General features: G+C 35.9%; 1 protein-coding gene across 8 annotated transcripts in view; it reads right to left on the bottom strand.

Moving 5' to 3' along the window:
• Positions 1-27,575, bottom strand: part of NAALADL2 (N-acetylated alpha-linked acidic dipeptidase like 2) — a 1,320,052-nt gene that overhangs the window by 413,718 nt on the left and 878,759 nt on the right. For all 8 annotated transcript variants that reach the window (XR_003316023.4, XM_057306508.1, XM_057306509.1 and 5 more), the window contains one exon: positions 26,950-27,100. Coding sequence is in view for 7 of the 8 variants with exons in the window: in XM_057306508.1 (XP_057162491.1) it covers positions 26,950-27,100 (151 nt within the window). In the remaining variant the exon portion in view is untranslated. The remainder of the gene's footprint in view (positions 1-26,949; positions 27,101-27,575) is intronic.

The raw sequence follows: 27,575 nt of genomic DNA, 5'->3' as shown, positions 1-27,575 counted from the left end.
GTCCTGAGACTGAGTCCTACATCGGGCTCCCAGCTGAGAGCAGAGTCTGCTTCTCCCCACCCTCTCTTTTCCTCCCCCCACTCTCTCTCTCTCTCTGAAGTAAATAAATAAAATCTTAAAAAAAAAAAAGGAAACATTACTAAGTAAGAAAATGGATTTTGAATATAGAACTGAGCCTTTTGAAATCTGCACTGGTCTCTTAAAGCTGTCAAGTCTTGCTGTGCTTCTTCCTGTGTGTTACCTAAACATGTCACCTCTTTAATGAAATCTTGACATAAAGCCATGATCAAGCAAGCACATGGACTAAAATATTTGCTGCTGTTATTCCATGTGTGTGTAGATAACAGTGCTGACTTTCTTTCCTTCCCCTCCTGAACACAACTGTGGGGTTGTGTGTTATATCCTTGTTAAAAAAAAAAAAAAAAATGTGCATTCTAGTACTGTTCTCCCTCCACTGTGCTCTTGGTATAATATGAAGCCCAAGGGGGTAGACCTCCTATATTTGGTTCTAAATACTCCACTTAAGTGTATCATCAATAGTCAATTTACATAGCACCAATTCTGTTTCTAAAATACAAAGCCTAAACTTGCTTTACCAGCTAGTAGATCCTGGACCAGCCAATTGGAAAGAGATTAGACAATCTGAGGTCTATTTGGCTGAATTCCTCACTTGACAAAAGGGAGAGATGTCAGCAGTATCAGTTGAAAGCTGAAAATTACTGCTGAGGGTAGCTTAACAAGGCCTGAGTCACCAGCCTCCAGGTTCCAGGCGCTGCTGCTGTTGGAAGGCAGCCCAGGACAACAGCAGCACAGACAGTGGAGGTAGGAGCTGCTCGATGTGAGCAAAGGATGTGCCTTTTGTGTGCCTTTTTTTTCTCCTCTATAAAATGTTAACAATTATAGTTGGGTTAACAGTAATAGTTGCCTAGAAAGACTAAATTTGTATAAAGGCCCAACACAGTTTCTGACATTTAATAGATGCTCAATAAAAGGTAACTATTATTTTTATGGTTTTTGTTTTGTTTTGCAAGGGGGTTGCTCACCTTATAAAAAAAAGATGTTTCGTTTCTTGGATTCAAATAAGGGTAGCCTGCTTTCTGCTTCTAACAGGCTTTCAACGTGAACAAGACATTTAACTCTCTGGGCCTCAGTTTCTTCATCTGTGAAATGAGAGACTTGAAGTTCTTGAGAGCCTGCCCAGCGTATAATTTTTAACCACAGCATACAGGAACCGAAAAATGCCAGTTTTCTTTCTGTCATTCTATCTTGGAAACATGGAGCCATCTTGATAGATTTTTTAAAACACTCACATATGTAACAGATAAAATTTGATTCCACCACAACAGTTCAAGGAAACCCCTAGTTTTCACTAGGCATCTTTAGCGAGCTGACTATGAATTTGGATTGAAATGGAAGAAAGGAAATCCCATTATCTATGGTGGGGTGAGGGTAAAGAGTTTTAGGGTGCTGACATTGGGGGAGATGAGCAGAAGAGATACCATATGGAATACATATGCTATTAGGCAAAATAATACATATATACATATTTTTGTTTATGTTTAGGTACATATATTTACATATTATAAGTGTATTATAAAGATGAGTACTGGGTGTTATACTCAACTAATGAATCACATTGAACACTACATCAAAAACTAATGATATACTCCTATACAATGGCTAACTGAACGTAATAAAAAAAAAAGTTGCATAAAAGAGGGCCATTCAGATAACAGTGAGGTTTATCTCACTGCGGTAAAATTGCAAAGGCCTTAACTTTCTTCCTCATATTTTTATATACTGTGTCAATTTTTATAACGGATATTTACATATTCAGAAAAATGTACTACATTTACATCCTTAAGAAAAATATGTACATATTATACTCAAATTTGCAAAGAAGGGCAGCTTAATTTTTCATTTTACTGCAGCTGATATATATTTTCTCATGAATCTCCTTTGTCCCTGGATAACTGGAAGAACAAATTTTCTAATTAAAGATATTTCAATTTCTTTATGTCATTTTAGGGAGGGTAAATTTTCAAAGATGGTGTTGGGTTCAGTAAGAAGCTTTTTATTTTTCTTGTAGGAAAGTGGGTCTGGTACCCATATGCAGATCATGTTGGGGTCTTCTGGCATTTTGCAAGCCTCAACAGCAATTTCCCTTGTGTCAGCTGGTTATTAAATGTCCTATTGGCAACTGCTACGGAAGTTATTGGTGCCAAGAATTTATATAAACTCTTTTCCAGCTCTACTTTGAAGCTCATATTCACTTAAGAATTGATCTCACTCCTGCTCTAATAATGTAAATTCCCTAGCTCTGGGTCACACAGCTTAGACTACCCATCCAAGACTCCGTTACACTGGTACAGGTTCACATGGTGTCCTAAGCCAGGTCAATAGATCTGAAAATTTCACGTTTCCCATGGGTTCCATTCCATGATGCATAAATGCTGAGGAAGATTTCTCAGTGCCACAGTGGGACTTCTCTTTGACAAACAGCACACTGCCATTTCACCCCCATTGAGAACACCATGTGGGATAGAGTTGGAAATCACCTGGCAGCTGATTTCTTTTTAGATTCCAGAAGACCAAAAACACCATTCTAGAATTTGCTCCTACTTTCACTCCCTCCTTCTTAGAAGGACCTTTCTGACTATGAGAAACTTCTCTATATCATACGCTTATTCTCCAAGAAGAGGCATTTGATACTGTGTTTCCTGTGTTCAAAGTGGTAGGAAGGGAACTGGAAGAGAAATTGACTTCAAAAGGAAGATACATCAGAAGGTATTTTAAAAATATTATCCCTTTCATATTTCTCTTTAATATTATTTAGTTGAACAAACATTCACTGACTATTTCCTAAGGGTCAGCTGTACTAAGTAGCTATAGTATTAATCATGATTCAGTGTAATATGGAAGAATAGAATATATGAAATAACTAGTACTTCAGGAAAGTTACTCCATGTACCTGAGCTCCAGTATTGTTTTTTGTTTGTTTTTGTTTTTGTTTTGTTTTGTTTTTACAAGACAGTGACAATATTTTCTGACTAACTAGTTTACACGCACTGTATAATGTGATGAATATGGGCATAGGCTTTGAATTCAAAATACTTCAAGTCAACCTCAATTCTTCCACTTATTACCTTATTTGGGGGAAACCTCGTTAATCTCTTTTTACTTTAGTTTGTTCATTTGTACAGTGGAAATTAGTAATAGAAATAATGACAATACCTACCTCAAATATGTTTGTGTGGTTCAAAGAGTAAATACTTGTACAACATTTATTAAAGTGCTTAGTACATAATAAGTGTTCAATAGATGATTGCTTTGCAAAATTGCTTGAATATTAAATGATGAAAAATGATTATGAAAGAAAGCAGTAATCCTTGAAGTATTTTACAAATCTAGTTTATTATACTGCCACCATTGATATTTCTCGATATGTCAGAAAAAGATTTTCTTTTAATTTTCAAAATAGACCCATATGTCAATAATCCATAATTATCAAGTAAATAATACAAAGCAAAGTACATAAACATTACCAAAATTTTAATCATATCCAAATCATTTCCATAGTTCAAATAACCCATTAAAGCAGAAGAGAAGGAGGGAAGGAAAGTTTTTGGCAGAAAAATGTTTTCATAGCCCCATCTAGAGAGTCGCTTTGGATAGAAAAAGTACAGCTAACTAATGGACATCAAATTGTGTGGGATGTATGGGGCAGGACTTCCTGCCTTCACGGTTGAATTCTAGCCATGCTGGAAAGTTGAAACAGATTAAGTAAACTGAGAGAGTGTTATCATACAGAAGTGCTGATTTTTATGCACCTGGTAGAGAAACTGCCAAATATAATGAGATCTACCTAGATGCCAACACATAAACACTTTGGACTCTTTCTTCAGCACTAGTAGAACTCTTTCAAACTTTTTAATAGCAGTTCAAGTTCATGAGTGATCCTGGCAGAGAAAATAACAGATAGTTTGTAAGTATTAAACTGGTGTTTCTCAGGAGTAGATTTACGAGACAGAAATGGAGTTATTTTAGAATTGAGATAAGTTCCAGAATCTTGCAGCATAGAAGGAAGAAGATTTTGTTTTTAACCAAAACTTATTCAATAACTTTTTCTTTCCCTTTTGCAGATGAAAATATAGGTCACTCAAATAGTGTTTCCATTCATTATATCTTCTCATTCCACTTGTTCTATCTCTTTCCTGCCCTTCTACTGCCCTCTTTCACTTTTAATACTTTCAAATAAATTTTATTTTTTAACCATTGCCTTGCATGCAATGCATATTTTTATCAGTAGTTCCTCTTTACGGATCTCCCTGACCCTCACTTTTCTATTTGATCATTAGGATAAAGGAAACACATAACCAACACACACACAGCCTCCAGGCAGACGCGTAGAAGATTCACGCAAGATGCATAAAAGACAGCTCAGCGACATAAACAGCACCACGAAAACTGAGATTGTAAAGTGGGCTAAGTTTCCTTGCTTGGTTTCCTTAATTTAATTTTTTCTTGGTTTCTTGGATGTCAGACTGGGCCATCAACACATTTTAGAAAGTACTTAAAAAGGGGTGGGGAGTAGTTAAGTGGAGGAATTGAGATTAAATTAAAATATTTTGAATTTAAAGCCTATGCCTGTATTCAGCACATTATTTTAGAAATTTACTTAAAAAGGGCGCCTGGGTGGCTCAGTCTGTTAAGCGTCTGACTCTTGATTTCTGCTCAAATCATGATCTCAAGGTCGTTGAGATGGAGCCCCGCGCTGGACTCCAGGCTCAGCAAGGAGTCTGCTTGAGATTCCTTTCCTCTCCCTCTGCATCTTTCCCCACTCCCAACTCTAAAACAAATACATAAATCTTTCAAAAAAAAAAAAGTTACTTAAGCTATTGTAATTTATAGGAAAGTACTTTAATGACTATCAAGAATTTATCTAAAAAAAAGAAGGAAACGGATTGGAGGTAGAGGGAAGCAGTGTTCTAATTCATCTGACCTCCATGTTTTCATCTGTACAATGGAGAAATTCTATATACCTCAGGGTATTTATTGTGCAGAAGTTATTTGTGATGAGAAAACTGAGAGAATTAATAGCACTTGCTACTTATTATTGACACAATTTTACCACACAGAGTTGTTCATGAATATTACAGAAAATGTGCAGGTAAGACTATAAGCCTGTTGTTCAATCTGGGCCATTTAAAAGAAATCTTGTGCTAAATTTCACTGCACTAAAAACTCCTGTAACTCACTGGTACCATATTGTATTGGACTTTTCCATTAGGGATTAAAGTATAAGCTATGGCTTCACTCACCTTGGGTGATTAAACTTTGGGCAAAAGCTGTCTAATGAGGACAATACTAGTTGTAAGTTTTGGTTAAGTACCAAGCAAAAGACAAAACAAACAAACAAACATAAAGGGAAGTTTGAAAACAGAAAAATAACAGGGAACATTTTTCTTTTAATTCATTATTATTTCTTTGGTCTTTCTCCATGTACATAATTTAGAGAGGTTACAGTTTGGTTTGAATCTCTGTCTTGGGGAATTAAGTATAAAGTATCCAGAGCACCTCCTGAGACTTTCTTTGTATAAACAGAACTCAATATTATTTGGGAGAGTGTTTTGGGTTAGTTTAAAAAATGTGTGTGTGTGTGTGTATCCACACTCATACCCATATCCATATCCCAAAATAACTCCAGTGTTTTGCAAATACCAGGAGAGAATATTTACTTTAACACTGAAACAAAACAAACAAACAAACAAACAAAAAACTGCCATCAACTTTAGTGACTCCCCATGCCTAGTGGATAAAATACTGCCTATAGGATCAAATGCTTTGTGATCAGGCCCCATTGATCATTCCCTCCTCCTATCTCACAATTCCCTATCCTCTGGTCCAGCCACATTCCATCTCAAAGGACCTGCTTCTTTGTCTCAGTGCTTCAGATTGTGCAGCTCTCTGCCTGGAATCCATCTCATGCTTAGACTTTAGTTATATTCCCTTTGTTTTCCTCTGACACTGCTTTATCCAAAAGCATTTCATCCAAGAAATTTGATCTCTCCTGTGGCTGGCCATCTCCAAATCATCTTTCAAAATTTAGTCCAAATTTCATATTGAAATGCAAAGTACTCAGAACAGTCAAAACAGGAAAAAAGTTGAAGGACTGACACTTCCCACAAACTACAAAAACTTATTACAAGGTTACATAATCAAGACAGTATGGTGTTGGCATAAGGATAGACATATAAATATAAATAGAATTGAGAGTACAGAAATAAATCTATATACCGATGCATAATTGATTTTCAACAAGGATGCCAAGACATTCCATGGGCAAAAGATACTCTTTTCAACAAATGGTACTATAACAGCTAGATATCCACATGCAAAAGGGTACATTTGGACCCTTATATCATACCATTTCCAAAAAATAAACTCAAAATAAATTAAAGACCTAAATGTAAGAGTTAAAACCATAAAACTCTTAAAAGAAAACACAGGTGTAAATCTTGAACTTGGCAGCCTCAGACTAGGCAAGTTTCCTAGATGCAGCATCAAAAGCACAAGCAACCAAAGAGGGTAAAAGATAATTTCATTTTCATCACAATTAAAAACTTCTGTGCATCAGTGTACACTATCAAGATAGTAAAAGACAACTTACATATTAGAAATCAAGCGCTGATAAAGACAAAACTCAATGACAAAAGTAGACAAAGGATCGAAATAGGCATTTCTCCAAAGAAAATATGCAAATGGTCAATAATGACATAAAAAGATGCTTAATATCTTTGGTCATTAGGAAAATGCAAATTAAAACCACAATAAGCTACCAGTTCATACCCACTACAAGTTATAGTCATAACTTAAAAAAAAAAAAAAACAGGAAAAAAAAACAATAAAAAACAAAATTAGCAAGGGAAGGTAAGGGTATAGAAAAAGTGAATCCTTCATACATTGTTGGTGAGAATTTAAAATGGTACATCTCCTATAGAAAACAGTTTGGCAGTTCTTCCAAAACTTAAACATAGAGCTACCATATGACTCAGCAATCTATGAGGGGTATATATCCAAGAGAACTGAAAGCATATGTTCACACAAAAATTTGTATAGGAATGTTTGTAGTAACAGAATTTGTGATAGCCAGAAAGTGAAGAAAATTCAAATGCCTGTCAACTAATGAATGGAGAGACAATAGGAGCCACGCCCATACAGTAGAAAATTATTCGGCCCATATAAAAGAAGTGAAATAACAGATATCCGACATGGATAAACTTTGAAAATATTATACTAAGTGAAAGAAGGCAATCACAAAAGACCTTATATTGTATGGTTCCATCTGTATCAAATATCCAGGGTAGGGAAATCCATAGAGACAGAAAATGGATAGCAGTTGCCAGGAGCTGGAGGGAGGGATAAATCAGGAGTGAGTACTCATGGGTACAGGTTTTCTTTTTTTGGAGCGATAAAATGTTTGGGATTAAATAGTGGTGATTGTGGCCAAACTCTATGAATACACTAAAAAACTAGTGACTTGTACACTTCGAAATGGTGAATTTTATGATACGTGAATTAAAGCTCAATAACTAAAAAAACAAAAAATGAAAAATTTTAGTGGAAGTCGCATCTCCTCTGTAACTGACTTCTTAGGCTGAGTGAGGAATGTGTCCCTCACATTCCTGTAGTACCTTATTTTTCTTTCTGGACTACTGGTACATTGTTTTGTAATTATCTCTGTCCCTTCTGGATCTTTACCTTCTTGAATAAGAAGACTCTTAACTTTTGCTTTTTGGGGCTTCACTTATAATAGTCACTTGAGAAATGCTTATTGATTGAATAAAGGAGGACACTCTTAGGGCATATAAATATATCTTGAGGGAAAGAAGAATCTATGATCATGCATATTTCTTCTTATTTCCTCAATACCAAAAGGGTGCTGATAAGCATATTGAAGAGTGTGACCGGGGCTTGCTTCCACACTCCAGGGCCACTTGAAGAAGTTATGCTGCCACAGTTACTCCTAAAACTCCCTGCTGAGAACCGTCTTCTCTATACAGAAGTAAGAAGACAATGAGCTGTCCAACTGCCCTGGGTCCCAGTTGGAATTTCTCTGGTAAGGGAGGATCCAGAACTACCGATGGGCTTTATCCCAATCATTGAACTCTGCTCTGTCATGTAGAGCTGCACAGCTCACTGATCTCTGGCCTTGCTCACCATTCTGATGTAAATCACTTGGCCATTCCTACACTGAAAAGTATGGCCTAAGGAAGAAGTCCTATTTTACCAACATCCACCCCAGCACATCAAAATGTGTTTTTATGGCAGTCCTAACTATATCACAGTTATTTTCATATTTATAAAATTTGCAACATTCCTTTTATGTCTTCTAATGGACCACCTACTAACTGGCAATATGAAATTTTGATTGATATTTACCAAAATGAATCCTCTCCTATGTTTTGCTCTTGGTTTAGAGAAGAGAATGTAAAATGATTAGAGACTTACCAGTGATCGTGACTATCACATGCTCTACACTTGAAACTCTCACAAGGCTAAAAATAATTATCCACGTAACTTAATTATAGACTGTTAAGTAGTGGTGTGTTGAGATTACCCTTCTTTCAGAAAGTGATGCAACTCTTTGCGGACTATTCAGTGACCAGATTTGAACACATTTCCTTATTAGTTTTGAACCTTTCGCCCCTAGGAAAATCTTGATCCCCCTAATTATATTCTCCTTATTTTACTTCTGAACACAAAGTCTATCCTAATAGGTAATGAGCACCTGTGGAAAGAAATTCTTAATCTGGTTTCTATACGTCCATGGGGCGGGGTATCTAAAGATAGCTTTTTTCTAGGGGATCCATGAATCCTCTAGAATTATAGGTAAAGTAAGTATGTTTTTATGTATGGCTCTTTGGAAAGAGGACACACGCCTCAAAGCTGTCAGCACCTCAAGTAATAATCGCCACTTATTTTTGTGCTCATTCTCATTAATGGCATTCACTCTTTTGTTCAGGGATAGTATGCCCACAGGATCAAGCTAGACACTGTAAGGGAGTAAAGACAAATACAGGCAGCATTCAAAGATTCAGGTATTTCACGGTGCAACCGAAGAGACAAGCCTTGCATTTCTTCATTTTTATATGGAACATAGTGCATTTGTGACCTCCAAGTTCCCTTTCGGTGCTAGAAATCTAAAATCGTGAATCATTATTCCCACACAGCAGTGGAGTTAAAAAGGGGAGAAAAGAAATAAACAACGCAGGACGCGTGGCACTCCTTCACACTGCACTCACCCCAACTGAGCCTTACAATTTCAAGCTGGAAGATCCCTAATGTGGGATCATCCAACCCCCTCATTTTGCACAGGCTCTGGAAATTTCGATTAAAGATTGTAGTCCATGTGTGATGTGACTGCCACTATTCACAACACTGACTCCAAGATTTAACTTTATCCTCCTGAAGTCAGCTGGAAACTGGCTTTGAACTGCACGCCAGTCCACTGTGTCAGCTCAGTGGTGCCCGACTCTGGGTTCCGCTCTCTTGCCAGAGGCTGTACTGGAGGTTGTGTTTGGTGACTCTTTCAAACTCCTCCTGCCCTATTTCTAATTACCACACGTCAACTCTGTACACCACCAGTACAGTGACTGTGCTGCCGTCCCTCCTTTCTCTGCAGCACTTCGGCTAGCACAGCTGAGGTAATGACTCACTCACCTCCTTGAGCATGCCTTCCTCGTCACCTCAGTTGACCTGACAGGGCCACAAGGCTCAGTCCCAGAGCAGGTGTAGGGCCAATCTGAACTTTATTTAAGGGTAACCCAAAGGAGTCTTGCATCTCTGTACAAATTTTAGTGACTGTGACTTGAAACTCTTCATACTGGTCTAGGCACTCAGTCCCTGTTTCTGTGGTTGTTTTTCTTGTTCCTCTGCCTTTCCTAAATTGATAACCTGCCTAGCATCCCTGCTGCTATAAAACGGGGACCCGGTAATATATTTTATAATTTTCTCATGGGAACTGCGCCCCGCTGCAGAATCCCATTCCTGAGATTGCCCCAAACTCTCAGCTCCCTCCCATCTACAACTATGGCCCCTTCCCTGCGCCTTCCCAAAGCAACCTAATGTAGAGTTGTTGTCTCTCATAGGCTTTTAGAAAAGGCTTGGGATGACATACCAAAAAAAACCCCAATAATTTAATATTGAATACTCACCATCACCACACTTAAAAGTGGATCACATCTGTCCCATCACAGGGGCTTTCTTTCAAGTCATGTCTTCTCTTAGGGTCAACTGAACACAGGCTATTCCACCTATCTTTTAAGAACCTCTCTTCCACCACAGAACCACATCGCTCACATAGCTCTGTGTATCTCAAAACTCATTTACATGCTCTCCTACTACAGAAGCTGGGAAGTCCAGTTTCTCCTGTGAAGGTCTAGGATTGATTAAGCAAAATTCCACGCCCTTCTTTTGTTAGAGCTGATGCCAGAGCTGGGGTACTAGGGCCTGATTATACTGGATTCTCCAAGCGATACCACCATCAAGTCATAAGCCAAAAACAGTTACTTAGACCTAATCCAGAACAGAGACTAGTAAATGACCATAATAGTTACTGCATTCAGCATGTTTGTTTTTCTTCTTGAGGACTGTGAAAATAGAGGCATGCTAAAAGTATATCACTTTCCTTTGTACTTTCAATAATAATGTCAAAGAGCTGTTTTTCTAACTTCCACTTGTATTAGTTTGCTAGGGCTGCTATAAAAAAGTACATTGACAGGGTGGCTTCAACAACAGAAATTTGTGTTCTCACAGTGCTGGAGGCTCGAAGTCTGAGATCAAGGTGTCTGAAGGGTTGGTTTCTTCTGAGGCCTCACCCTTTGGCTTGTAGATGGCCATCTTCTCCCTGTGTCCTCCCATGGTCCTCTCTCTGTGTTTGTGTACTCTTCTCTTCTTAGAAGGACATCAGTCATATTGGAATGGGGTCCATCCCCATGCTCTCATTTTAACTTAATTGCCTCTTGAAAAATCCTGTCTCCAAATACAGTCTGAGATACAGGGAGTTAGTACTTCAATATATGAATTTGTTTGGGGGAGGGAAATTGAGCTCATAACACCCTTTGACTGAAAATCACCTGATTCCATGGTCAAATCTATTAGGAAATCTCAGTTCTAATCTAAATATTAGTGTCACCATATCATCCAGTAAATACCTGTTATTTTAAGTAGCTGTTCATGGCAACCCCTTTTATTCTCAAGTGTCCTGGTTGGTCTGTATGTTACATAGTTACCCTAAGTCTAAAGAAAGTTCCTCAGTTTTGTCCCATTTTCTCTAATGTACCAAAAGCCATCTCAGGAACAGCAGACATCACCCTGACTGAGGTTACTGAATAGTAATCTGGCCTGTGATTATTCAGTTTAATATTCATCATGGATTCCAAAGTTTTCTTGAAATATTGAAATGACTGAGATGTTCAGAGTGATATCACAGCAATAACTTAAGTATGTTTGTGGAGCAGGTGAAAATTTCAATGAGATGTAGTCTAGAAATAATTGCCTAAAGCACATTATCTTTTTGGCCTATTGCTTAAAAATGTATATATCTGTATCATCTTAAGAACTGTCACTTTATCTATTTTTCTCAGGATAAAACTGCATTTTCTATTCTATTGCTAAAATAAGAAAAGTCACCTGAGGTACTGGTTAAAGAAAGCTGTTTAAGAATTTTGTTCAGATCTGTGTTTTAAAAAAACAGATTTTTGAACATGGTCAGCAATGAACCAGAACAGATCATGCTGAGTAAAAGATTAGCTGGGATACACTGATTTTCCAGACTCGAGACTACACCAAAAATTCAATTATAAATCTAATTACAACTTTAATTGTTAAACAATCAACCAGATTATTTTTTTTGTTGCTGGGTGTTTTGTTTCCTGCTGACTCATAAGCAGGTGTTAACCTTGCTGTCACCATGGGACCTAATCAGCCCTGACCTTTTTACTTTCTGTATTACTTTTTACATCACACCTCAAGCTACAAAATGTGCAAAAGCTGAGATGCAAACCATACATCTCTGTGTGGGGGCATAAAACTAGGGAAGGAATTGTGGCAGAAAGGGGAAGGGGCAGGTGCTACAGGCCAGCAATCCCATAGTACATTCGACTGAATAATAGTCCTTCCAGATGCTCCTCTGAAAATGAACTCCACGGTCAAATCAATTTGGGAAATCTTCCAGCCTACAATGCTTTTGGAGTTTTGGAAAACACATCACAATAATAATAGGTTTTAAAGTTCTATAGTAAGGAAATCTGCGTCGCTTAGTTTAACCCTCCATTTCCTTAATAAATGTACTGAATATACTTCTGTAAATGTTATCAAGTCAAAAGCCCGAGGAATTGATGAGAAGGAAAAGTGGAAAAGAAAGACTTTCAAGGGCTTCTGTGCCCGGTAGAAGGCAATGAGGGTATTTCATAATCATATGGGGTATACACATGTAAGTCACAATTTTTGTGACTATATAGGTAGTGTCACTTCATGTTATTCAGGAGTCAAGGAAAGAAAGTTCATTATCTGACCTGTTTTCACCAGAGTTAATTTTCAATGCAAAAGATGTACCAGAGTCTGGCTTTCAGCTTATTACAAAAGTAGTCCACATTTATATTCCTCAAAAGTCTAACACTGAGATGGTTATCTCTCAAAAATAACCCATAATATTCCCCAGATTTAATTTTTTCACTTCTCACTGAAAAATTTAGAACTGAGTAGCTGTTGATAAGCAAAACAAAAGTAAAACACATTTTTTCATCCAGGATGTATCTCTCAAATGAAATTGTATGGGACTAAAATTTACAATGCCAGCAGTTTGAAGCAAATGCAATAACACTTTAAAGTAGCATTACAAGATTTATTTTTACATACTTAAAATTCAAAAACCCTTCAGAGGATACTGGAAATGGAAAATGTTTACTTTAGGAGCACTCAACTATGTTTTGGTTCAACACTAAGCCATAAAATAATTCATGGAGCATACACAACATGTGGTTCTTAGAGTCTGCTTTGTAAATAGATGTTAAATAATTCAAGTGGTAAAAAAGACAAACCATCTTTGATTCCTTAAGATTATATACAGAAAGAGTCTCATGGATGATCTAAAACAGTAGTTAATCACCAAATTTTGTATAAAATCACACTGCTTTAGTCATTTACTCTGTAGCACTCATCCAGTAGAACTTTCCTTAATCATGGAGATGTTCTATAACAGCCACGTGTGGCTACTGAGCTCTTGAAATGTGGCCCATATGACTGAATTTTTAATTTTATTTAATTTTAATTAATCGAATTTAAAATTAACTAGCCACATATGGTTAGTGACTACCATATTAGGCAGCACAGCATTAGCCCTTGTATCTCATGACTAAGAATGGAGCTAAAACCAAATTTCTGTAGTTGGCATAGTGATGTCATGTCTTAATACGCCATTCTGTCAAGGGGAGTACTCTTAAAGCTGATGTTCTAAGCACTATCAGCAGAGAGCCACCAGCTGTTATGCTGAGTGGAGTTTGCCTTAGTCATAGAGAATCATTTCACCTGGTGGTATGCCCTTCTTGGGGAAGCACACATCCAAAGACTGGCTTCAGAAGAGCCGTAAAGTCCTAGTCATTCAGTCCACTCATGAACAATTCTGACAGACCATATACTCATGAGTGGTTGAACTGTTCTGTAGTTCCGCTTCCCCTGCCCAATCCTGCTTGTGCTCTCTTTTCCCCACAAGCATTGATCTCTAATAAAAATCCTGCCAACTATACTTTCTCTCAGTACCTGCTACTGGAGAACCCAGCTACTGGAGATCTCTAAGAACTGATAGGGAGACATTTTTAGAATTGCTCAATGGAAAAAAAAATACAAATAAGTATTAAGGTTTGCTACATTTTACATAAAATTGAAGGGGGGGATAAGAGAATATACATTTATCTGCTTATTTTCTACAAAAAGAAATACAAGAAAGGCCATTAGGGCATGAGTAAAGTGAAATGAAAGATTTGAGCTGGGGGGGTAGACACACTACTCTGAGTACTCACGTTTGTATAATTTTGAGTTTTGGAACCATGTTTTATTTTATACTAAAAGAAGTCATGAAAGACAGAGGGAATAAACATTTAAAGTGAAATATAAATAGAAACAAATAAATCCAAATACATTTTGAATAAATAACAACCACACTAAAGAGAGGGTGAAGATGAAGAACTAGCCCAAGAAATTTCTGATCACAATATTTTTACTGTATACCCTTGGTTCAAAGATAAGAACTTTGCACATACACACACACACACACACACACACACGCAAGGAACAAAAGTTCTTTGTACTACTCTACCAATCTGTCTTTAAATTATATAAAAATTTAAAATAACAAAAACAAAGAAAATAAATTTATATGTATTAATGTAACTGCTTTTAGGAAAATTGGCAAGATTTCATCCATATTCTTCTATCGCCTCCATAGTTTCACTATTTCAACATACATAGTCTTATGTAACAAGATCTCGCACCTCAGTTACTGCACTTTGCTATTTACGTATGAAGATTGACAAATATGGGCACCTGGGGGCTCAGTCGGTTAAGTGTTGGACTCTTGATTTGGGTTCAGGTCATGATCTCAAAATCCTGAGATCAAGCCCCACATCGGGCTCCTTGCTCAGGAGGGAGTCTGTTTGAGATCCTCTTTCTCCCTCTCCATTTACCTCTCCCCCCATGCTCACTCGCTTTCACTCATTCTCTTCTCAAAAAACAAAAACCTTAAAAAAAGATTGACAAATAGGTAGTTTCACATCTTGGTTTATTAAGCTATATTTCCACTTAACCTTTAGATTTACTTTATAATTAATTTGCAGTGAAGCTATAAAGAAACTAAACATCTTTACTGTATCTGGATTTGCAAAAGGAGAAAAATACAGAAAAATCAAACGCAGTTTAGCATTTTTATAGACACATAAGTAAAGTAATTGATTAAAAGTCAGTAAATGATTGAAAAATACTTGGGAAACAAATGATTGCTGAAGAAATTCAATATTATACTATTGGCTACTATTAATTTATGAGATTAAAAAGAGATTGCTGGGGGAACTAAGAGACTTCTGTGCACAATTTTATGAAAATGAAGTGGACAATGTAGAGGAATGGATAAATTTCTAGAAAAATATGACCTACCAAAATGAATCATGAAGAAATAGAAAATATGAACTGACAAATTACTAGTAATGATTTTAAGTAAAAAATCTCCCAACAAAGAAAAGTCCAAGGCCAGATGGCTTCACTGGTAAATTCTACCAAACATTTAAAGAAGACCTAATACCAACCCTTCTTAAAATCTTCCAAAAAATAGAAGAGGAGGGAATATTTTCAAACTCATTTTATAAAGTCAGCATGAAACTGATATCAAAGTCAAACAGGGATAAAAGAAGGAGGAGGAGGAGGAGGAGGAGGAGGAGAAGGAGAAGATCCCAGGCCAATATATCTAATGAACATAGGTGGCAAAAATCCTCAACAAAATAGTAGCTAACAGAATTCAGCAGTAGATTAAATGAATTATACACCATGATAAAGTGGGATTCATTCCTGGGATACAAGGATGTTCAACATATGTAAATCAGTGTAATATACCACATTACAGAATGAAGAATAAAAATCATATGATCTCAATAGATATAGGGAAGGCATTTAACAAAATTCAACATCCATTTATGATGAAAACTTTCAACAAAGTGGGTATGGAGGGAAAGTACCTCAAAATAATAAAGACCATGTGTGACAAACCCACAGCTAATTATTCTCAACAGTGAAAAGCTGAAACAGAAAGCTTTTACTCTAAGATCAGGAACAAGATGACTACTTTTATTCCACACTGCACTAGAAATCCTGGCCAGAGCAATTAGGAAAGAAAGACAAAAATCCAAGTCAGAAAGGAAGAAGTGATGAAAGATGACAATACCCTAAAAGCTCCACCAAAAATCTGTTAGAATAAACAAATTTAGTAATGTTGCAGAATACAAAATGAATATACAAAAATTGGTTATGTTTCTGTACACTAACAATGAACTACTGGAAAGAGAAATTAGGAAAATAATTCCACTTACAATAGCATCAAAAAGAATAAATTATTTAGGAATAAATTTATCCAACAGGGTGAAATATATGCACACTGAAAACCATAAGACCTTGACTTGAAAGAAATAGAAAAAAAAAAAACATGCAAATAGATATGAAGATATCCCATGTTCTTGGATTAGGGGAATTAATATTGTTAAAATTCCCATAATACCAAAACAGATCTATCGATTGATATAATCCCTATAAAAATTTTAATGGTATTTTTCACAGAAATAAATAAACAATCCTAAACTTTGTATGGAACGATAAGAGATCCCAAATAGCCAAAGCAATCTTGAAAAGAACAAAGGTGGAGGCAGCATGCTTTCCAATTTGGAACTATATTACAGAGCTATAGTAATCAAAACAGTATGGTATTGGCAAAAGCAGATGAGCCCATAAATAAACCCATGCATACGTGGATAATTAATTATGGACACAGGAGCCAAGAATATACAATTGGGAATGGATAGTCTCTTTAATAAATGGTGTTGGGAAAATTGGATAACTACATGCAAAAGAATGAAACTGGACCCCTATCTTAACACCATTCACAAAAATCAACTTAAAGTGGATTCAAGATTTGAACATAAGAAATTGTACAACTCCTATAAGAAAACAGAGGTGGTAAGCCCTTACACTGGTATCAGCAATGATATTTTGGATTTGGCACCCAAAAGCAAAGCAGAAAAAAAGGAAGAAGAAGAAGGAGGAGGAGGAGGAGGAGGAGGGGGAGGGGGAGGGGAAAGAGAAGGAGAAGGAAAGAAGCAGCAGCAGCAAGAATAAATGAGTGGGACTACATCAAACTAAAAAGCTCTTTACAGCAAATGAAACAATCAACAAAATGAGAAGGCAACCCATGGAATGGAAAAATATATTCGCCAATCACTTATCAGATAGGAGTTTGTATCCAAAATATACAAGGAACTCATAAAATTCATGAAAGAAAAAAAGAAAGGAAGGGAAGGGAGGGATCCAATTGAAAAGTGGGTAAAGGACCTGAATAGACATTCTTCTAAAGACCATATACAAATGTCCAGTAGGTACATGAAAAGGTGTTCAACATCACTAACGATCCAGGAAATGCATATCAAAACTAGAATGAGATATCACCTTACACCTGTTAGGATGCCTATTATCAAAAAGTAAAAGATACAAATGCTGGTAGGATGTAAAGGAAATCCTTGTACACTGTTGGTGGGAATGTAAACTGGTACAGCCAGTATGGAAAACAGCATGGAAGTTCCTCAACAAAAGACAAATAGAACTACTGTATGACCAAGCAATCTTACTCCTGTGTATGTATTGAAAGGCAAGGGAAACACTACCTCAAAAAGATACCTATATTCCTATGTTTATTGCAACATTAATCACAATAACCAAAGTATGAAAACCACCTATGTGCCAGTCAATAGAGGAATGGACGAAGAACAAAGAAATTGTGGTATACATACACAACCAAAAAAAATAAGGAATTCCTGCCATTTGCAACAACTTAGATGAACCTGGAGGGCGTTATGCTAAGTGAAATAAGCCAGTCTAGGAAAGCCAAATACTATATGGTATCATTTATATGTGGAATATAAAGAAGAGGAAGAAAAAGAAGGAGGAGGAGGAGGAGGAGGGGAGGGAGGGAAAAGGAGGGGGTGGAGGAGGAGGAAGAGGAGAAAGGATAAATAAAGAAAAGTTGAGCTTACAGACTTATAGAAACAAAGTAGAATGGTGGTTGCCAGGCCTGGGAAGTGGGAGAAATAGGGAGAGTCTGGAAAGGTGTACAAACTTTCAATTTTAAGAAGAATAATGGCTGAAGATCTAATGTATAACATGGTGACTATAGATGATGACATTGTATTATATAGTTGAAATTTGCTATGAGAGTAAAAGTTAAGTGTTCTCAAGAAAAAATTAGAAATAAAAAGAAGATAAATAAATATGTTAGGTGAGGAATGTAGGGATCCTCACAATTTGTACATGCATTGACTCATCATGTTGTATACCTCAAATATACTGAGCTTTTGTCAAGTATACATCAAAAAGCTGAAACGTGGAAAAAAATAAAAAGGAGTTAATGAAAGCTGTAATTACCTTGACCTACTTAGAAAATAAAGCCAGAGAGTCACATTTAAAATGGACATAGAAAGTTTTTCTGTAGCCACCAAATAAGTAAGTATTAATTTTCATATTCCTTTGGCATAATATGGATTATTTTCTGCCACTAACTAGAAAAGAAAAAATGAACAGAAAATCATGCCCTATTTTCTGAAAGACATCAACAAAGAATACTTTTGAGTTCACTATAATTGCTGATTTGGAAATCAACTTCTTAAAACACTGAGACTTAATATATAAGGCTATGAGAATCCTGTCTGATACTTTCATAATGTAATTTGCAACATGTTGAAAATTCACTCTTCATAATGAATAGTTCAGAAATAAAAAGATGACTTTTATTTTTATATTGCCTTTATCATTTGAGAGTGACCCTAAAAACAGATTACAGTGATTTTTTTAAAGTTTATGTCTGACATTAGTTCTATTAATGATATTTTCTCTAAACTAGCTTAAGTTTGTCAACAGTAAGACCTCCTGCTACTGTAGTTTATAGGTCCTGACCACAACAGATATGAAAGAATGAAAACTGGCTGGGAAAAGTAAAATTAATTGTGTTGTGGGGGCACCTGAGTGGCTCAGTCCACTAAGTGTCCAACTTTGGCTCAGATCCTGATCTCAGTCCTGGAATGGAGGCTTGTGTGGGGCTCTGCACTCGGCGGGGGGAGGATTCTCTCTCTCTTACTCTCCTTCTGCTCCTCCCCCAGTTCCTACTCTCACTCTCTATCTCAAATAAATAAATGAATCCTTTTTTTTTTTTAAGATCTATTCATTTATTTGAGGTGGGGGGAGGGGGCAGAGAGAGAGAGAGAATCTTTTTTTTTTTTTTAAAGATTTTATTTATTTATTCGACAGAGATAGAGACAGCCAGCGAGAGAGGGAACACAAGCAAGGGGAGTGGGAGAGGAAGAAGCAGGCTCATAGTGGAGGAGCCTGACGTGGGGCTCGATCCCGTAACGCTGGGATCACGCCCTGAGCCAAGGCAGATGCTTAACCACTGTGCCACCCAGGCGCCCCAGGGAGAGAGAATCTTAAACAGACTCCCCCTGAGCAGGGAGAGTTGGGCTCCATCTCACCACTCTGAGATCAGGACCTGAGCCAAAACCATGAGTCAGACATGTAACCACTGTGCAATCCACGTGCCCCAATCTTTAAAAAAATGTGTTGTACAGCATGATTTATTATTTCTCAGGCATATTCCTGTTCTTTTATGCAATTTCAGCTGCTTTTGTTTGCTCAACTACTCTAGTACCTTGAAAAAGTGGGTTGTAACCATGATTGGAACAACGATTTGTATCTTTGAGAAAGATAATCAGATGGTTGTATTTTACACAGTTTAAAGCTATTAAATAAAAAGGTTAATAAAATTGGGGAACTGATGGTTTTGAATATATTCCACTAAAATAATCTATATTATTTTGTGGTTGAAAAATAGGTTTTTTGTCGTTATACTGTTTTTCCCCCACATACTTCGGCTGGTTAATTAGTTGTTCAATTTATTTCTTTTGTAATGATTTATTTTATAATTATTGTATTTTTGTAGATAAGAGTAGAAAATGATACTCTGGAAGAATATTGGCAATTGCATATGATTCGATCCAAATTTGTTCTGATGTCATATTGATACAGTCTAAACTTGCAGACAAGCTTTATAATTTTACCATTATATTTTATATTTCATTTTCAACACTACACTTAAGCACGCGTTAAAAGTAGGGAGAAAACAAACAATTAAAGCCAAATGCTCTTTAGTATTAAATTTAATCATTTGAGGGTGTCTGGGTGGTTCAGTCGGTTAAGCATCTGCCTTTGACCCAGGCCATGATCCCAAGGTCCTGGGACTGAGCTCCATCCCTGCTGAGCAAGGAGCCCGATTCTCCCTCTCCCTCTGCCTGCTACTCTCCCTGCTCAGACTCTCTCTCTCTGTCAATTAAATAAATAAATACATCTTTAAAAAATTAAAAAAATAAATTTTATCATTTGTCTGATGTCACACCAAATGCAATTCTTATTTTCATAAATCTAATTTACCTAAATTTTGTGGTTGATGCAAGATAATATTAGTGGAACCCCCATTAGGTTAGAAGTTAGGCAACTTAGGGAATTTAAGTGCAGGTTATATTAGTCTGGTCACTTTGATTAAAGCTCAGTTTCTCTAAGTATCAGTTTACTTATCTAGAAATGGGGACAATATAAGCTGTCCTATTGAAAGATCTAATAAGATAAAGCATACAAAGTCCTATAAAAATGTAAAACTAATTTTTCTGTTGTTTCAATTAGCTTCTTATCTTGGTTGTGATAGAAATTTACTGATAAATCATTTTTTCAAGCAGTAGATTTTATCATCTTCTTAGAATCCCCATACACTTTTGTGGAAATTTTGATTCTGTAACAAACTGATTATCTCAACTGATAGAGTATGTGTTTAGTTTAAAATAGTTCTGAGCACAATAATAAGTAAAGAACATTCTGATGAGTAACAAACCATGTGGCACACATATTGTCTATGAACAATAATCATTCAAAAATATTCTCTAAAGGGCTGTAATCTTAGACATGTCAGCAATCAATTATAAATTTCCCTGTTTGGAACCAAGAAAACTTACATAACTAAAATTATTTTTTAAAACAAAATTTAGATTTTTGAAAGGAGCAGTTTGAATTTAAGCAATCTATCTTCTCACGTTGTTGCAAATTAAACTTACTGAAAAACAATCAGCTTCACAATGAGCCACTCTTCAAATGGTTCTTAGGACCAATTTGGACAATATTTCATGTCAATCTGAAGCCTTCAGGACACATACAAGAACCACCAGTTAGAGTAAAATAATAAAAATACAGACACTTTATTTTTTCCGAACAAAGTGACAAGGCATTTCATGCTGTGAATATCTAACACTTTGTTTTGACAACGAGGCACATATTTATATTTCCTGCTATTCTAGTCAGGGAATACTTCAACACAGTCTCAGTTGATTTAGTGCCAACTCAAGTCAGTCTTCCGACATTTGTCCAGGTAACTGGACCAAGAACACCTGGAGAAGACTTGTCACAAATTACAGTGATATTCTTTATTCTTTGAGTGGTTTTGGTTGGCAGAAGTGATGTTGAACAGACAGCAGGTAAACAACACACAGATCCACTGAATTGTAACACTGGGAATATTAAATAAACTGTGTCGTTTGATACACTTTCCTAGAGTAAAACCATGGAAACAACTTTGCTCTCCAGAATGTAAAACAAAGGAACAAGGGGGGAGAACACAGGATTGTAACAAACAGCGAGAGGGACATATACACAAAACTTTAAATCAGGATGGATTTCAGTAAATGGGGTAGAAGGAGAATTAAGTCTAAGGCAAGACAAAATAAAATTTGGATTTCAATTAACTAGCTGTCCATAGATTAGAAGGCAGTTATCTGGAGATGGTATTAAAATTAAAATAAACTCTATAGCCAGCAGAGGTTTCAGAAGATAAATTATTTTAAAAAATATGGAAAGAAAAGGATTTCTAACTACTAAAACCATTTCTAGTCTGGTTGTCAGACAATCGGAAGCTTACAAATTGGGGAAGTATATTCTTTTCCATATTTCAACATAGACTAAATGATATACTCCTTAAAGGTGTCCATTTCTTACCTCCCTATATTTATTCTCATCCATAGCTTTCTGATTCCCTTTTTGTTTTGAGCAAAACCAATTGATCTTAAGTTAAGCATATCTTTGATGATAACTGATCACTGGTGTTATAATTATGACCAGTTACTGTAAATGTCAGTTCTTAATTGTCATCTACATGAGCCCCTAGCTAACATGATCAAGTTTTTGTGCCTCAAAATGATATGAACCCTATATGAACCATAAAGCCTCTTAGAATTCTAAAATTAGATGGTTCTAGGGAATGAGGTTTGCTTAGATCATAGTTTAATGTAGTTGAAATATTTGTAGCAAGTTCGTGAAAGTAGTTAGGATGAAGTCTGATATTTTGGACACTTACTCTTTGACATATTTGATAAATTATCAAAGGAATTAAGAGAATAGATTAGACTTTTAACATCCTAATATCTTAAGCAGAATTTCTGCCGTTCTGAGTGGTAGAATTAGGTATGAAAGAATTGACAGAAGCATTTAAGGAGAAAAACCATGTATTTTGTAAACAAACCCATCAGAGGTACATGATTATACATACTTTTTTTTTTTTTTTAATTAGCTTAATTAAAGTCTGGATATAGCCCAGGGTCAGAATCATCACAGACAAGTAGTCGTGTTAAAGGAACATGTTATTCACTCAATCAATATTTACTGAGAGCTAATGGAGTACAAAAATTGGGTCCAGGATCCAGAACACAAATATTCCCCAGTCCTGATTGACACGGAGGAGAATAAAAGGCAGCAATATAAGAAGTTGAAAGAACAGAAACATGAGGTCACAAAGTTTAGGTCAGTAGTCCCAGTGGCCCAACTATGATTTGGAAATGAAGCATAAAGTTCTCTAGCTCAGTAGGTCTCAACATGCATTTGCATCAGAATCACCTGGAGAGTTTGTTAGAATACAGACGGTTGGGCCCCTCCCTCAGAATTCCTATTTAAGTCTGGGGCAAAGTTTGAGATATTGCATTTCCTTACAAACAATCTTGTAAGATATGTGTCCATATCTCTATATCTATCTATCTATCTATCTATCTATCTATCTATCTATCTATCATCTATCTATCATCTATCTATCTATCTATCTATCTATCTATCATCTATCTATCATCTATCTATCTATCTATCTATCTATCTATCTATCTATCTATCTATCTATCATCTATCTATCTATCTATCTATCATCTATCTATCATCTATCTATCTATCTATCTATCTATCTATCTATCTATCATCTATCTATCATCTATCTATCTATCATCTATCTATCTATCTATCTATCTATCTATCTATCTATCTATCATCTATTAGTATAATTCCTTTTAAGGTAAATAAAATAAGGCTCAGAGTGATTAATATGCCAAGCAAAACTAAAGGCTTGTTTTTATTAAAACAATGATAAGACATTATTTTCTGTGATATAGGAGGAAATCCTTTTTAAAAGCTTTTTTTATTCTTTGCTCTGATTCTACCATAATCAAGAACTTTTTGGATATGTGATGAGACCTACTGAGCAGAACTATCTAATAGGAAGTCTTTGCGTCTTATTTGAATAATCCATTTGGATCATATGTTGTGGAAGAGCACCGTGGCATTCTTATTAAAAAAACACCTAGTTAAATCAATACAAAACTTGTGGTATACTTCCCAAAAATAAACTGTGACATGGAACCGTGAACAAACATCAAAGACATTATTCTAAGCACAAGCACCTGCACATAGCATAATACACACTCCATGATAAGTGAGATTGGTGCCTAGCAAGGGCTGGTGATGGGGAATGACTCTGAACTTTCCGAGGTGATAAAAATGTACTATAGCTAAGTAGGCACAGAGATTACATGGATACATCCTTTTGCTGGTTAAGATGTGTGCATGTCAATTTACGTAAATTCTTCTGTAAAAAGAACAAGTGGTGCTGTGGGGTGTGAGGAGATGTACAGACAACACAAAAATAGTAGAATGTAGATAGTTGATGAAGCAAGGTGAGGCATAAGGAAAGTTCCTTCTGCTATTCTGTTTATTATGTATATATTAAAAACAAACAAATAAAACAAACTACTTGGATTTTTATTATTCTATACCCTTCTTTAGGGGTTAATTATCCTTAAAGTAATTAATAAAATGGTGTTCCTAAAATTGGAAAAAGACATAGATTTATATTAATTTGTCTAATAATCACTTACTTAACAGTATTATAGGGTATTAAGTCAGATTCTATTATTCACTTTGAATAAATTATTATTTGTAGTTTTTATTTACAATTTACAACCTGCCTTTTCCCTCCCTGCCCACAAAATTGAGGAGGGTTGTGTTATTTTTTTTTTAATGTGAATAAAACCATAAGACACAGAGATCTTAAGATAATTGCAAGAGGAAGGGATAAATGAGTCAGAAGCCAGTGGTATAAGTCAGTATGGTTAATCAGAGCTTCTTAGCAACCAGGGCAAAAAGAGATATACAATGAATTGAATCTTTTCATTTTCTGTGTATTTTATAGAGATTAATATGTGAAAAAGAGATCATCACCCCACCACACACACACACACACACACACACACACGGCACTGGCATGATACAAATACACTGGCATAATATTTGTAAAGGAATTTTTCATGAGAGTCCTCTATGAGTACATTAGTAATATAGTAAATAACGTTATTTATTGCGCTGATAGTTTTGCAACTGAGTCTAAGAATTCTGACTTATAATTTTGCCCCAAATGTTTAGTCATTTCATGGTTGTTAAAGAATGTAGGCAGCAAGGATGACTACTCTTATTATAAAAGTGTTTATTTAAGCAGGATTCTAAAGGAACAATGGAAACAGAAAATCATGATTTGGCAAATACCATAGAAATAATTGTAACAAAAAAAATCATTGATGAACGCTATTATTTATGAGGAAAAGTACGATAAGAAAGAGGATATTTAGGTAGCCTTATAGTATCTTCCTAGAAGATATCTATTAATTACAAATGGGGAAACAGAGTACCTCTATGGTAAAGACAACTGGCAGCTACCACCATAACCAAGAGATACAGGTTACATCATGAGAAATGACCCATACAGGCAACATGTACCTCTTCATATAATGCACTGAGAAGGGCACACCATTCCTTCTGCAGTATTCCTGCCAAAAATTTATAACCACAATCTAATCATTAGAAAATACTGGACAAGCTCAATTGACATTCTACAAAATATACTGCCAGTATTCTTCAAAGAGTCAAGGTAATAAAAGAGAGACTGAAGCACTGTTTCAGATTGGAGAGGATTAAGGAAACAAGGCAACTAAATGCTGCATGGAATTCCAGACTGGATGCTGGATCAGGAAAAGAAAAAAAAAGAGAGAGAGGGAGAGGAGAGAGAGAATTGGAGAAATCTGAATAAAGTCTATAATTGCTTAAAAGCACTGCATCAATGTTAATTTTATGGCTTTGATAACTATAATACTATGTAAGATGTTAATATGAGAGAAGTCTGGAATAAGGTCATAGAGATTAAATATTCTATTTGAAATTTTTTGTGAGTTGAAATTATTTCAAAGAAAAGGGAAGGGAAGGGAAGGGAAGGGAAGGGAAGGGAAGGGAAGGGAAGGGAAGAAAAGAAAAGGGACAAATAGGGAAGGGAAGGGAAGAAAAGAAAAGGGACAAACAAATAGAGAAGGGGAGGGAAAAAGAAAGGGAAAGGAAAGGAAAGGAAAGGAAAGGAAAGGAAAGGAAAGGAAAGGAAAGGAAAGGAAAGGAAAGGAAAGGAGAGTATTCATAAAGTAGCTTTTTGATAGCATTGCAGCCCATTGATTTGTCACAAAAAAAGTTAGCTGTCATATGCAGACTCTTGAAGCTGAGGTGTTATAACCCAGTAAAGTTAGAGCATTTGCAAATGAGAGAGGCGGACTGATATTTTTGGTGATATAAATGGACACTTCCTAATTTTAATTTCAAAATTCTAATAATGAAACAATAGACTGTAAAAAATACATATCAATAAGGTCTCAAGGAAAATTCTTAAATGGACTATTAAAAGTGTACTTTAGGGGACAAAGCAGTAATCAGTAGACCTAACAAGATTTATAAATTATAACTCATTTGATTCAATTTACTCTTTGTTGGAGAGCTACTGATTACTCGGTGAAGTTAATACACATAGAGAGAGGACAAGTGGACTTGAACAAGATAATTAGAAAGTCTTTTGTAATATTTTGTACAAAACAGGGAAAAATTTTGGCAGAACACATGAAGAATAACATGATTTTTTTTTTTTTTTTGGTTACTTTAATTACTGACTGTAGTGTCATGGTTAATGGGCTACTATCCTGCTGGAAGAAGGTTCACAGAGCTTCTTCCCCAGCCAAGACTATATTAATGGACTTCTTGTCAATGATACATTGGACAGAAATTTATTGATGCAGGGAGCACTTGCCAAATTCAGTTGTCTTCTCTCTGCCACATGACCCCTCAATAACATGAACACAACTTATTGAGAAAAAGAAGGATGTTTGATGGAAAGATGGCCATTTTCTATGCTGCCAGTGACTGGCCAAATCAGTAAGATGCCTTCCTTTAGGGAGGCAGACAAGTGGATCACATTAACTCCATTCTTTTCCAGCATTATTTCCCACTACTCAAGTCACCTACCCGGACCCTGTGTACCCCTGGACTCTGTACGTAAAGTAATTACAGACACCCTAAAGCAGCAGGGATTTCATCCTTCCAGTTACTTGTATGTGTTTTCCACCTATATGGAATGTTTGTCCCACCTGGTATTAATTTATCTTTCAGTCAATCAGTAATAAGATATAAAATATGTTTTCTCTTTGCTAACAATACTGCAACTTATCCAGACAAAAATCTATTACAGACTTTTTAAAAAGTTTTATTCCAACAAAAGGATAGTCTATAACTTGAGCAGATAAAAATCATTTTTTGAATATGGAGTGGAGGAATTCTGCAATTTTGCTACCCCTTGATTAATTTAGCATGTACTTATAAATTAGAACCTGTAATGCTTAAAAGAATAATAAAGATTAACAGCACACTTACCCACACTTGGATAACCAGGTGTTGAAGGGTCTCCTCCTGGGTTCAGTGACACCATGAAGGTATCATGGCTAAGATTTGCAGTCTTTGGTAAATCACAAGGATCAATATATAGAAGAACACCACCAAATCCGGCCTTTTCCAACAAGGAAAGCTAAAAGAGGAGAAGAGAAAACTATTAAAAATATTATCATATGCATTGAAAGTACTGCTATTTCATTACTGTCTGTAAAATAAGATGACTCCCTCCCCAAAAATTACTTAATTAAATAAATAAAATAAGATGACTCTCTTTTCTGGTGTTTTTTGTTGTTTTTGTTGTTTTTTAAATGAGTAAGCACTTCAGATTTCCCAATTTTCAAGCCCAGTCACAAGAGTTATTCTCCTGGTCTCTTCCTTTTTTCCTCTGTCCCACCATTATTGTAGCAGTGTTCCTATAATGTCCGTATTTGATTTCAGTTGTCTGCACATGGAATTTTTCCCTCTCTCATTTTTAATTATCTCAGTAGATCTGGAGTCTCACTTTTATGAGATTAACAAAGGACCTACTAAAGACAAAATTCTTCTGTAAAAGAATTTTTCTGGCCACTATCATGTCCTTCCCTTAAAGCAGAAGTCACCTGCAGCAT

Source organism: Ursus arctos, unplaced genomic scaffold (assembly GCF_023065955.2).
Source record: "Ursus arctos isolate Adak ecotype North America unplaced genomic scaffold, UrsArc2.0 scaffold_4, whole genome shotgun sequence".
Classification (NCBI taxonomy): Eukaryota; Metazoa; Chordata; class Mammalia; order Carnivora; family Ursidae; genus Ursus; species Ursus arctos.
Note: the sequence above shows the minus strand (reverse complement) of the source record. Positions and strands in the feature narration are given on the sequence as shown.